Source organism: Lepisosteus oculatus, chromosome 24, assembly GCF_040954835.1.
Source record: "Lepisosteus oculatus isolate fLepOcu1 chromosome 24, fLepOcu1.hap2, whole genome shotgun sequence".
Classification (NCBI taxonomy): domain Eukaryota; kingdom Metazoa; phylum Chordata; class Actinopteri; order Semionotiformes; family Lepisosteidae; genus Lepisosteus; species Lepisosteus oculatus.
Window position 1 is genome coordinate 5,568,477 of NC_090719.1, and position 13,702 is coordinate 5,582,178.

Consider the following 13,702-nt stretch of genomic DNA (forward strand, 5'->3'; position numbering starts at 1 on the left):
AAATGGGGTGCAGGGCACTGTGCAAGTCCAGTCTGCACCTCGTCACACTTCGCACATTTTTGGGAATTTATTTTAGCTTAAAAGAAGAAGGAGATTAGTAAGGAATTTACAACTCACTTAACCGAATTCAATAAATAAAACTATAAATAGATTCATCATAGATAAAAATGTGTATGGCTTTACGAACGTGTATTTTCTTTCTTTACCCTGCAGTGCCAAATTCAAATTATACATCAACGGTATGATTTGCTTTTCCATTCCCTCATGTGCATACTAATGTCCGAACATCTGGTAATTCTTTTGCAATCTCAGATCAAAGGTTGTTAAACATTTATTATAAGCATGATAAAAGTGTTTTTCCCCCAGTGAGTTCATTTTCTCTCTCTTGTATTTTGTTTGTAATACCAAAACATTCTTTAGGAAGAAGGCTTCCAGTTTTTAAAAAAATACTTTTGTGCATCCTTTTGTTCTTCATTCACTACTAGTGTATATTGAGTGAGACAGAAATAGCATAAGGTTAATGCAGTGTTCCTGTAAAATATTAATATATTTGAACAACTGTTCCAGATGGCTTCATGTCATAGTCTATATGACTATATGGCATAGTCAAACATTCACCTAACATTATAAAATTTCTAATTTGTTATTTTCATTCTGCGTATTGTTAGATGTTTTTTTAACAAAAGTTCCAAGAGATGGGATGGTGTTAATAAAAAAGGCAAATGTTTTTTTTCCATAAAAGATGCACAGAAAAGCTACATGGATTTTCATGGATTCAATCATAGACCCATTATTGGCTCTAAACTACCACTTCTACCTATAGTGATTTTTTTTCTGAAAATGACTGTACCAGGGACATGAAAAGTAAAGGTTTGAGGAAGTTAGCTTCTTTACGATAACAGCTGTATGCTGCTGGTAAAAAAAAAACCACCAATTAAATAAAAACATAAAAAAGCCTTCCACACTGGCTAAAGCATATAAGCACATACATCAGGTGTGCTCAGTTTATCAGAGCACACTAATGGTTTTTCTTAGGCATAGAAAAGGAAACAGCATCTACATCTTTTTTAAAAAAGCAGATCCTTCTGATCTTTTTTTTTTCCTGTCTGAAATAGAAATCTAAAATTTTTCTACAGACCATTCTACAGGAAAATTCTACAGAAATCAGAAAGCACCAGGATCACAAAAGTGACCTCATTTCAAAGTGTTGAAAGATTCTCTCTTGTGAAATGCCTGTTCTAATTTTAATTAAACTCAGAGGTGCTATTTGGGATGATAGCTAATGGTGGTTTATGCACTATGATTTAAAAACCTTTTACACTGCTTGGTTTCAGAGTAGTCTCAAATTTTACAATTTAAAATTGTAATACACAATCCTTCTTGAAAAAACGAATCGCTAGCTTAGGTAGAGGTCCATTACAGACAGATATCTTTTTCTGATTTTTTTTAATATCTACACATTTTTATTTAAAATATCTTTATATCTATTTAGATTTTTGTATCTTCCGGCATTGTGTTTTGTTGAGTCCGTCACTATTACTTAACTTGTTTCCAAGTACCTACCAGGCCTGAATTAACAAGACCTGCAGAGATTTAGGAAACATTTATAGGAAAAATCAACCAAAAGAGATGGAATATTCTCCGTCTTAAACTGTCATAGCAACAACCATGCTAGTTTAAGTTAATACTCAAGTTTCAAAGAATGATAAGCCCAGTTGGTTTTGTACTGTTATCTGATATCTCGGACTGCGGCACAAAAAAGTTACGGTCTGACCACATGTATTCAAATAAACTGTTTGGCTTAATAAAATCAAGTTATAAAATGCCTCGCACTATATCAAAGCATATGCGGGGTAATTTTTTTTCTCAGATTCAAATTCGAACATTTTAGTTAAGGAAAACATAGTAGTTACCCTCATTGGAGAATCACAGCTTGATTCACATCAGTTCAAATCTTTCAGACAAACTGTTTTTTAAATCCATCATTTAGTTGAAGCTTGGATGAGCAGATTAGAGTGCCTGAATAAATAGCAAAGCTCTACAACACACTGCTGTGCTGACTTTCCTAAGGCTGAGTCACAGGAAGCTGTGGCAACAGTGTGCACATTACATGATGTTGCTTGTCTTCCTTAGATAAAGCTTCTGGTTTTCTTCCAGACAATGCAGCTGCGATGTACAGCACCCTGAGGCGGGAGAGTTCACCCTCTGTTAAGCTCTCATTGTTTACTGAGCTTTCCCCATTGGTCTGCACAAACAATCAGCCTTGATTATCTGTAATCTAACGCATCAGGCAGCTCAGTGGGTACAGACACAGATGTGACAAATAGTTTGTTTCACATAACAGCTGCGTCTTTTTTTTTTTTGGTAAAGTTAATTCATGAGAACAAAAAACTGCCATTTATTAAAAAAGGCTTTGTAAAAATTGCAAGAAGTGTTTGCGGATTTTCTTTAAAAAGCATATCAATATTTGTGAAAGTCAACACTTTTGAAGACTCTGGATGCATGAAGACATCATTAACAATTCAGAGATAATGCAATTCTATTAAACAATTATAACAAATAAATACACAAAATGTAACCAGTACGATTTTGTACGAACTGATCCAGAAAGCTCTCTAATGTAAAATAGTCACCAAAAATCTTTATCTCACCTATTAATCTCACTTAAATGTAACCCAGCCAAAAATGGTGTAAGATTGAATTTGAAAGATTCAGCTGGAGCTTTAGAGCGCCTCACCCTGTTCAGAGGGGCTTTGCTCTATGATTCAGTTCAGTTACAAGTTCAAGCCTCTGGACAACTGCAACTGGGATTGCCACACAGTAGTGAACAACTGGTAGAGCTAGGGAGAAGGGTTGGTATAGGTCAAACAGGACTGTCTCATCTTTGCACAAGTGGCTCCTGCCATTTGTCAGGCACCTGCAAGCTTACCGTGACATCAGTAAGTGGTGCACCATTCCTCCAGTCACTGCAACCTCTCCTGTCAAGTGCTGGGAAGCTTACACTGTGCGAAATGGCGAGTGGCTCTGCAGCTGGGTGTGTATGATGTGCATGTCTGCGTTGCGTTCCTCATTCTATTTTAGGCAGAGGCATGAGCCTAAGAATGAAGCCTTACTAAAATTGGGCTTGAAACTATGTCGGTATACAATATTCATTTGTGCCAGTATTTCTAATGTAGACAGGAATTAAGTTGAAATCAACAAGCCCTTGTGTGCTTCCTTCAAATTTCAGTTCAAAGAGCTGAGAGGTTCAGCATTTTTCATTTTAAAATCAATGCCATATTTAAAAATCATCCCATAGCCAAAAGCTGATTGTTTGATGTTAATTGTTTTGTCTTTATTAATCATCTAACAAACAAAGGTTAAGCCATTAAGCCTATATTGCTTATTGATACTATACTATTTCAATGTACAGGTTTTGTGTTTGCATTTTAAATAATTTGAGTTGATGCACTAGAAGCAAAACTGATGAACAGAACAGTTTTTGGTTATTAAACACTCCTTATAAAATCTGTTTTGGTTCTCAAAGGAAAAAAAACATAATACCAACATTGCATTAATGGTCCTGACTATAAACCACACTATTTTCAGTTCCGTTGTACATTACTCATTCGCTGCAAACAATTAAGTGTAGATAAACTTACACTCTGAAAAATGCTTTATACATCTTATATCATTAATTCCTTTTGGATAGGTTTGCAAATTCCAAAAATAAATGTATAGCAGAGACACCTCCACATGATTTCTTGTATTGCATGAATTATAAATCCAATATGTTGCATTCAGTTATATCTTGTGCAATATCATGGTGTGTTACTGTTTCAGGTTTCACAAAAGTGAGTTTTAAGGAAGTGTCACATTGTGAAAGCAGGTACATTTTAAGTGAAGGAAGCAGGAGTTATTATTTTAATAATAATTAATAATTTTAATGTAAATGTAATTTCCATGTTAACTGAACCTGTTTCAGTGGGTTGTTTACCCCGAATATGAGCAACTGCCATCTTGTGTTCCAAGCCGTGACATAACTATACTGGTATCATGGCCAAGAATGGGGAGACACAGTGGTGACCAGTACTTTAAAGCTGGCTCGTCTACAATTTGTTGTAGAAATGAAACAGTTATCAGTGGGTCGAAAAAAAAACAAACAATACCAATTAAATATTTCTTTTCTTTTTATAGAATCAAGAAGCTGTGTTATTTTGCCATGACATGAAATTCACACATCCCTTGAAGCCAGCTTCACCAGAGCCATTAATAAAGCACAAGGTCGGAGTTTTAATTTTCTGGTTTCACAAGGGAATTTCTGCCCTTCTTTGGAACATTGGAAAGCTGAACAAATGAAACTTTAAGGAGTGTCCAACATGCTGTGTGGTCAGCTGAGTCTCCTCCACACAAGGTGCTGCTGTCAGAGAGGCCTTGATAGATAAGGGTAACTCTGGGCAGAATCCCAAAGTGATTATCTGACTACTTATCAGTATTATGTGTCTGTCCTTCCACTTCACGTATATACCAATCATAGTAGTTTCTAAATAGTAGAGACCAATGAACTCTGGTTATCAACTCGCAGCTCTACAAATGTCAACCTGTTCATGTTTATGTATCTAGTCATGACCTGGCATTTCCTGATGCATAACGTGTCAATGGCATCTCTTTCCTGAAATGAAACAGTAACTGGATATCAGCAGTTTGTATAAACAAATACGTCAATGAAGACATCCAGACTTCTACTGTCATGATGGTAAAATGGCAGTTTTAATGCTAGAAAACAAACAGAAATATAAACAAGTTTATATGGTCTCTACCATCTGACTTTTAACACAGTCGTACATAATGCTATTCAGAGTAATGCAGAGTATTTAAATCAACATAGAGGCAGTAAGTTTTGAAATTCAGACTTGGAACACAAGTACATACAGTATAATAAGTCTAAAAGGGTAATTAATTCTTATTATTTCAAAGGAAGAGAGATAAAGCAGAGAACATCCATCTGTATATGAATGCAAATAAAGAAAGCTGGAAAAATATTACTGCCCCCAGGCTTTTGTAGTGTAAGAAATGGCAACTGAAAGCATTAAATTAGTTAAGAAAGCATGAAACAATTTTTTTCATCAGATACTACAAATTAAAAATGGGTGTAACCTTTATACCTCATGAGGTATAAAACCAAAGTGATAATTGAAGTCTTTGCTGTACTGTTTGTAACTTTTAAAAACACGGTGATGTTAAGACTGTCAAAACAGACTTCTGAAAAGTAAAGCTTATATGTTTATATATTATAATGATAACTTTTGTATCTTCAAAGAATTTCCATGATACTTCCATCAAGAAGATCCAACAGTCCAAATCATCATACATGACATTAGTTTAAGGAGCATATATTTCTACTTTGATTTTTTAATGATAAGGTCTTCTGTTATAAAATAAAATGGTAAAAATTAAGAAAAGGGATGGGCGTGCCCTCCTCCAGGCCTAGAAGGGCAAAGTATCAGCAAGTTTTCATTACACCTCAACTCTTGATGACCTAATTAAACCAATATTTGGTTTACCTGGGGACTACAGGAACTGCTTTTCTGACCCCTTAATCTGCAGCTAATTAACAGAAACCTACAAACCTGCTGGCTTGTGGCCCTACAGAATGGGAGTTGGACCCCACTCTTTTACAACAAATTTATCCATTAATCAAAACAACTGTTGAAAGTGCATCACATTATTGCCCTCAAAATGACAGATAGTAAATCCATGGCACACAAGCTTTTAGGTTGAATCTATTAAGGCACTGAAAGTTGGTCTATATTAAATATTTAAGTCTATGATCACTGAGAATAAATGTGTTTTGCTCTTGAATGACAAGTATCTTCAATCAGTGCACTCAAATAATATGACAACAATTTTAAACCAAACACATAACTTGTTCAGACTTGACAGAGGTGATATTTTTGTGATTCTGAGCATAATATACATAGCTAACGATTTAATGTTTTTTGGACAATAATGCACGGAATCAAAAATATCATTTTCAGGCATATGACAGATAAATTGTCATTTACTTGTCATTTACTGTGAACAGTCTACGCTCCTAGTATGTTCCAAAAGTATTTGAAACATGAAAAACAATGGCAGTTTCCACAGTCTATTAAACATTTAATTTAAATACCCCAATGTCACACCTTTTCTTCTGTGAATAAAAAAAGTATTTTCAACAGCTCTACCTATCACATCAGAAACACTGATCAGCTGCTCATTATGATCGCTAACAGGAAAAGAAAACTGCCAATTAGAGTAACTTCTTTGTCTTGCACTGCAATTAAACATTAAAATCAGAAAATGAGTAAGTTCCAACGTACATGTTAATTTCTTTAAATTTAACGGAAAATGTTTAATGCTGTTCTGCCTCACTGTGAACTTTGGAATTATGGAGAGATAAGTTCAGCCTGCCTGTTTAGGCCTGTTTAGGCACAATATAAGATCTCAGTTTTATGATTGCAATTCAAGGTGAACGGCTGGGAGCACTTACAGACAGAACTCATCTATGATGATAAATGGATTGCAGAGTTAACCACAAGCATCTGCAGAGGGTTGTAGCAAACATTTACATGCCACTTTAATGTCTCATGCCTCATGGCTTCACAACACGTTTAAACATCTAGAATAAAGCAAATTAAAAAAAGAGACCTACCCAGGACATCAAGTGAGCTCTGATGATTGGATATTATGACGTAGGGTCCTTCAGTCTGTAAGTGTTTCCAGCCGCTCACCTTGAATCGCAGTCCGAGGAAATACTTCACGTGTCTAACTAGAAATCGGATCACCCTGCAGGTAAAAATGATAAGAAAAATATCAAATGTGGTTTCGCGTACAAACCCAAAGGTGCTTCTGTTTTCATCTTTAAACACCATATTTGTTACACTTAACATTTATCTTTTTGGCAGTTTTAAGAGGAAAAACAAATCCAAACTCAATATCTTTTAGCTAACACAGGGATGCTGCTGAACAGTGCCTGTTTCGCAGTAAAACACTCCTGTTCATCACCATCCATGCACACCTATGATTACCAGAGTTAAAGGGAAGACAACTAAAGATGCTAAATTGGAGTACAAAATATTTTAAATTTATGCCTCTCAAGTGTAAGCTGTTTCAGTGATTCTAAACTGAATGCTGCAAATTTGGAAATGGCATTTGCTTCTTTATGTCAACATTACACTATGTTTTCGCATTACGTTTACAGCAAAAACTCTTGCACTGCTTGGGGAGAACAAGAAATTACAGACAGCCTCCTCCAACCCCACACCCATCAAGCCTTCACACACTGTAGGCTTTACAGCACCTGACAGCAGAGCTGGCACCAACTGGAGGGGTGATGTTTCCCTCAGTGACATCACCCACATCTGTAGGCACTTGGGAAGTTGCATGTATTAGTTGGAAGGCTAAGAGAAGCCCCCAGCTGGCCAACAAATCCCAACCTACTGTATATATCAGATTTAATTATGAATTTAACATATAGGAGCTTTAAAGGATTGCTTGGGTTGAATCCTAGAGCTAGAATCACAGTTGTCATGTGTGATGCTAGCACTAGGGAGGCTGCAAACAGATGGCAGTCTCAGGACCAGCATGCCTGATCTGATTTCTCTTTGCTGGATTTTATATGGACTGAAGGCAACATCTTTATCAGTACACAAGCGAAGTAATAACATCTACTTTCCCGTCATAGAAAAGTTTAGAACAATTACTCATGAACAAATTAATTTTACAATATTGTCATACACTCATACCTTACATTGCAACCATTCATATTTTGAGTAACTGAAAAAAGTTTAAAACAAAGTTGTGAAATGTTATCAAACTCTTGACTAAAATTTAGTTGGAATTGTGATAAAGACTGTGCAAGTGTACAGTAACATATCTGTCATGGAAAACAAATAAGTTGCATGAGTCTCAAGTAGAATTACGAAAATGCAATTCCATCATCCAAACTGCATTATACATTATTACAACCACAAACTTTTTATTTAATTGTCATATAATTTTCACAACTAGTCAAGGCACAGGCCTGTGATGGGAGATTCTAAATGTTATTTTATTAGTCTGCATACTGCAAAAAGAAGTTTGCCTGCAGTGGCCAGTGTGGAGCATTGCATAATCAGCAGGCAAAATTAACACACACAGATAAAATCACTGACCTCATATTCCCAATATCCCACTAACAAATTCAGGATCACAATACTGCTTTGATCTCAATTCCTGATACTGTGGATGCATCTAACCTATTTTAGAAAGAAAATAAACTAATTCAGAAACTACAGAAACTAATTCAATGCAAAACTTTGACATTTTTCCAAAGGGGGGGAATTCTTGTTACCAAGTAAATTAAAGGATTTTAATGACTGATGTTTACACAAATTTAATGAGACAATTTAATGAGACATAAATACAGACTATCTCACAAATTCAACATACAGTATCCCTTCCTTTTGTTCACTACCATCAACCCCACAACTATGTCATACACTTAGTCAAAATGTACCTACTATTAGAAATAATGCTAAACTCAACCCCAATATATTAGCGTGTAAAGCAGGGATCTAAAATTCCAGAGGGCCTAAATACCTTCCTTTTTTAAAAACTGAGCTTAACCTACCAATTAACCTAGTGAGAAAATAATTAGCATTGACAGATAGAAATTAATTTGTAATATTTCCCTGACAGGTGATAACTGAAAAAAATGAATTACAGGTGTAGCACCTCTAAAGAGCTGTAGGTCTGGAAAATAGCATTAAAATTGTGCCATTCATCAATTGATTAAGCAATTAACTGAAAACAGAAGCTCAGATGGAAAGAAAGCAGGATGAAATTGTGTCCCTCCAGAAAGAGCGTTTGAGACCTGTTGTGCCAAGTTAAAGAGATTTCATACTTGGGAGTGTCTGTTCCCAGTACAACCAGTACTGGCTATAAATAAATAGAACCCGATGCCTCAAATGGCCTTGTCTCATTTGAGCATTTCTGATGTTCTATAGCTGAGAACCCAGACTTAAGACAAAATCAATGGTGGAATTCTGCTGGCACATTCTTGCAGCTCACGGCGGTCTTTCCACTTGTTTTACATGAACAAAGATGGTAAAGGTCCTGTGTTACAGGAGATCAGCATTTGTTCATTTCAAAAAGGAGTTAGGAGTAGGAAGAGTGAAACTGACACCGTTCTGTTGTCTGAGATTAGGCAAAGAGATTATTTATCTCCGTCATTGGACTTCACTTTGCATCTTAAAGTAAGCTAAATGTCAAATGTTCAATGTAGGCTAAAACCTAAGGAATTTCTGCATTAATTGTTAGTATTGCAAAAAATTCCTACAGTAAACACAAAACAACTAAAATAAATGACACAGTGGTGGAGAATGTATTCCAAAGGGTGCATGGTAGCTAAATTTTACATCTTAGGAGTTTTTTTTTAATGCAGCCCAAAGCACCCATCATGTAATCTTGTGATTTAATGTGTTAAATGCTTAAAAGCATTAGATAAGAAAAGCCCTGCTATTACTTTGTTCAAACTCTGCTCTGCTTGCAAGAGCAGAACGAGTATCAGGGCAAAATAAATAGAGGAATATTGAAGAGAGAATAATGGAGTCACTTTTCTACACATTTGGTGGGTGTAATGAAAATGTTACTGCATACTGGCTTTGCTGTAGATTCAGGGTTTAAAAGAATACTGCAATTTCTGCTACACAGAACTAGATGAGGTCTGGTGCCTGTAACCACCCAGAGACCGTCTCCGTTTTGGTGCAATAATATACAATATTAATTAGTTTTATATGTTGTACTGCAGGAAAACTGTAATCATTGCAGAGCTGTTCCAAAGTTTATTATTATTTTGTTAGACATAAAAGAAAACAATGTAATAAGATACAGAAAAAGACCAGACCTCTTGAGACTTTTGCTGTTCCTGAAGTGTTCGGTAATGTTAATCTACAAGGACATCTGAGCTGTTGACGGTTTAGTGTAATTACCGTATAAAGTCACTACTCTTTGACTCTTCGTCTCAATTCCAATAGGTATAGTAAGTAAACTGTAACCTCACTAAATTAAAAGATACATCAATTGCCAAATAAAATGGAGGCATGTTAATGATTCTGATTATATTTTTAGAGGACTCAACTATAGCATCTCTGGGATAACCTTCAAAATCAATTAGCATTCTGTAGTGGCACAAGTAAGGATTCACAAAATATTTGAAACATTACGTTCTTACACAGAATGTCTCAGCACAGAGCCTACCAGATACTAGACGCTTTGGCTCCTGGGGTTTGCTTTTTACCTCCAAATGACAAGGCAACAGGGACAACAATCGTCACGAGAAATAATGCAATAACCCCACATGCTGTACTGTCCTGTCAGACCTGTCAATGTAATATTCTAATAACAATCAATCATATCTAATGGACTAACAAACAACCCTATGCAAGTGTTAAGGTTATTTAAAATAAAAATGAAGTGGCTAGATTAATAATTCATAATGTCAGTTAAGAGGATTGGACAATTATACGATTGGACTGCTTAATGAGTCGATCGCTCTGTTTCCACTCCACTGGAAACAATATTTCTCATACAGCATTGGGTTCTGTTCATGTCACAACAAGGCAAATTCCACAGTTCAGTGCACAGTGTTTCCATTATTACACTCTTGGAGGCCTCCCTCTTTCTATTGCTGAACACCAATTCCACTATATTTTTCACTAGCTGAATTGAAATGTGCTAATGTGATACTCGTTGGAAATGAACCTTTGTGATTGCTGTAAAATGGAAAAAAAAAATTATGTTCCTTTCCTCCATAGGGCAGGATTCCGATTATTTATAATTCAGTCTCCATCTACTACAATTCACCTTATCACGTCAGTAATTTCATTATCCTTCCTGACTCAGGTTGTTAACATATGATGTCGTATTTCTGCCTGTGAACTTTAATCCTTAAGTTGGAAGTTGTTAATAATTAAAGGGGTGAGCACTTTTTAAATATGACATCAGAAACTGGTTGTTGTTTGGACCACGCCAAATGTGATTAGTGTTTAAAAAAATACAAATCAAGATGGCATCTAATCCTTAATTTGTAAATCAAACGTTCATCCTCCAAGGTTCCCAAGAAGGAAGTACTACAAATGTTTGATCTTTTCAATTGTGATTAATAAAGTATTTGTCAGGAGAACTTGTAAAGGCAATGCAAACTTCACAATCATTGTCTTGGTCAACCACTTCTGCAATTATCCGAAGCCAAACTTTCTCCTGTAGTAAAAAAGCCCTGATTTTCTACCGACAGCTAGAAATTGTAATTGTCATTATTTGTATTATCACTATACAATTAAAAGGGATGAGAAGGGTTTTTGGGATGAAGAATTTTCACTGGGTTTAAATAGACTAAAAATTAGGAAACGTCTTTTGAAACTTTGGTTACTGTGTGTAGCACAGTGCTACTGCATCAGAAAACGTTATCTAACGTAATTTAACAAGAAATTTGCGACACATGTACCACTATGTAGTGCGATACCAAAGGTAATTGTTTTTTTCTATTAAAACATTTCGTTTCAAAGCAGTGCTGTGAACTGCATTAACTATTGGAAATCAAATTCCTACGAAACGTGTTCACGCAATTTGAAAATGTCCACCCTCTGGGCCCGTTACAGCCATCTCAGATTGGAATAACACACCGTTACACATGTGTCTTATACTGTATATATGAAACAGCCAGGCTTTGAAGCATTCCAATGTGAACGAAGAAAATAATTCTCACCTGAAATGCTTTCCCATTGGACATATCTGATGTAATATTTTCGAAACTGATTTACATAAAGCTGCGATATTCAGTCGAATTTTTAACTGCAACTCTCCAGACCTCAGTTCTAGGATCCTTCTACAAAACAGCCACCGTGTATCAATGCTACACTTGTGGTCTGCAAATATTTCCATTGTTACACACAGCATTTATCCAAATAAAAGACAGCTTACCTCATGTTTTCAATATCCCTGCCCCCGCTTTTCAAAATACAAATCGGGATTGCAATTATCGCCAGAAACATCATCCAGACAACGTAGAAAACCTTTTTAAAATAAAATACAAACGTGCTGCTCGTCCACAAGAGGACAGGGAACAGCAGCAGTAACAACCAGAAAGCATCCATTCTGTACCAATCCACACAGCGTTCTACTGTACTGTTCCTAGTGTCAGAGGCACCCCAGCCCAGGCTAACATTACAACTTCCTACATTAAACTTGTGTAACTTTTTGTTTTGCACAATTGGTCTCGTCCTCCTCCTTGAAAAGATAACGCAATCCTGAAACGGCGCTATCAAGTCGCCAGTCTCAGAAGACTTTCAAGGCCGGTATTTACAGCGTTTTTCGAGTGGTTATTTCATTTGGCCTGTTTCAAGAGGAAACTGTCATTGAAAAAACACGATGTTTTATTCTGTTTCCGGTTCTTGCGCCAATTATTTCCTCGATGTATTTACAAAAATATTTTTAGTCGGTGGTAAGCCAAGTCTCTTAGTCTATACGACAATTTAAAAAATCGCGATTTTTTCAAATATAATTCTTCACACCATTTTAAAAGTAAAGGTGCTTGACGTGCCTCTCTAACAGTTCCCGTCAAGTCTTGCATTGCAAGTTTATTTTTTGTAAGCACGACTGCTATTTGTGCAGCTGCGGTATACTTTACTTAATATGCACTTATTTCAAAATTTATCTATGCTACTTTGCAGCTATAAAATAGTCGAAAATGCGGTTTTAATTAAATTGTTTAGTATATTTAAATCGGGAACAATAAAGCATTTGGAAAAAATAAAAGATAACAGTAAAGCAAAAGTATTAATAGAAGTGCTACTTTCAAATTTGTGTTGTAGAAGTAAAATTTATGTTTAGTATATTTGTGGTACGTGTGTTTTAAAAGCATAGTTGTTTACAAAACAAGACAAGGCCTTGGTTTTTTTTTCCGATTCTGTTTGTGTGCTGTTCAGACCTTCAATAGGCTTCCGATAGCATATTATCTGAGAGGAGACTCTATGAGCCCAGAGAGGAATTCAGCCAGGACACCAGAGTTACCATCCTTACTTTTAAGATCAGTACGGTGAGATCTTGACCATTTAGTCAGGACTTTGGTTTAACATCATGTTTCGTATCGTCCGAAAGATACCCCCAACACCACTGTGTCCCTGGTGATGCTGGGTCATAGATTTTGAAATTCTGGTCTAGGGATAAGAGTGCCAGTTACTAGTTCACCACAACAACGTACAGCATTCCTATCACAAACCCACACTCTTGAAAGTTACTGACAAAAACAACCTAATTGCTGTAAGAAAATAAAGACTGCTGGTGTCTGGAACAATCTGCCTAGTTATTTTGTTGAAGTATATTTCCATGGATTTTTAAACAAAAGGATATTCACAACTAGTACTGGGTAGAATTGCCATTCATTTGCTATTAAAAATAATCATGCAACAGTTATGTGAGTTTCCTGACTGAATACCTTGCACAACCAATCAATACAACGAGATACTGATACAATGTTGCAGTCTATTTCCTCAAGCCTTTTAAGGCTTTTAAGTTTAAGTTGCCTTAGCTCCACTACATTTTCTTTAGATTTAATTGTTCTGTTTTATTTTAACTACAGCCCAAAGTGACTGATAGGCCTAGATAATGAATCTACTTACCTACCTTGCATGCAATGCAAATT

At 35.9% G+C, this 13,702-nt stretch overlaps 1 protein-coding gene across 1 annotated transcript in view; it reads right to left on the reverse strand.

Annotated features, from left to right (window-relative positions):
- The window catches only part of agpat2 (1-acylglycerol-3-phosphate O-acyltransferase 2 (lysophosphatidic acid acyltransferase, beta)), a 23,259-nt gene extending 10,820 nt beyond the window's left edge, over positions 1–12,439 (reverse strand). The window contains exons 1-2 of the mRNA XM_006640637.3: positions 11,983–12,439; positions 6,674–6,807 (exon numbers count right to left, since the gene is read on the reverse strand). Of these exons, the coding sequence (XP_006640700.2) occupies positions 6,674–6,807; positions 11,983–12,155 (307 nt within the window). The 5' untranslated portion in view covers positions 12,156–12,439. The remainder of the gene's footprint in view (positions 1–6,673; positions 6,808–11,982) is intronic.
- Between the last annotated feature and the right edge of the window lie 1,263 nt (positions 12,440–13,702).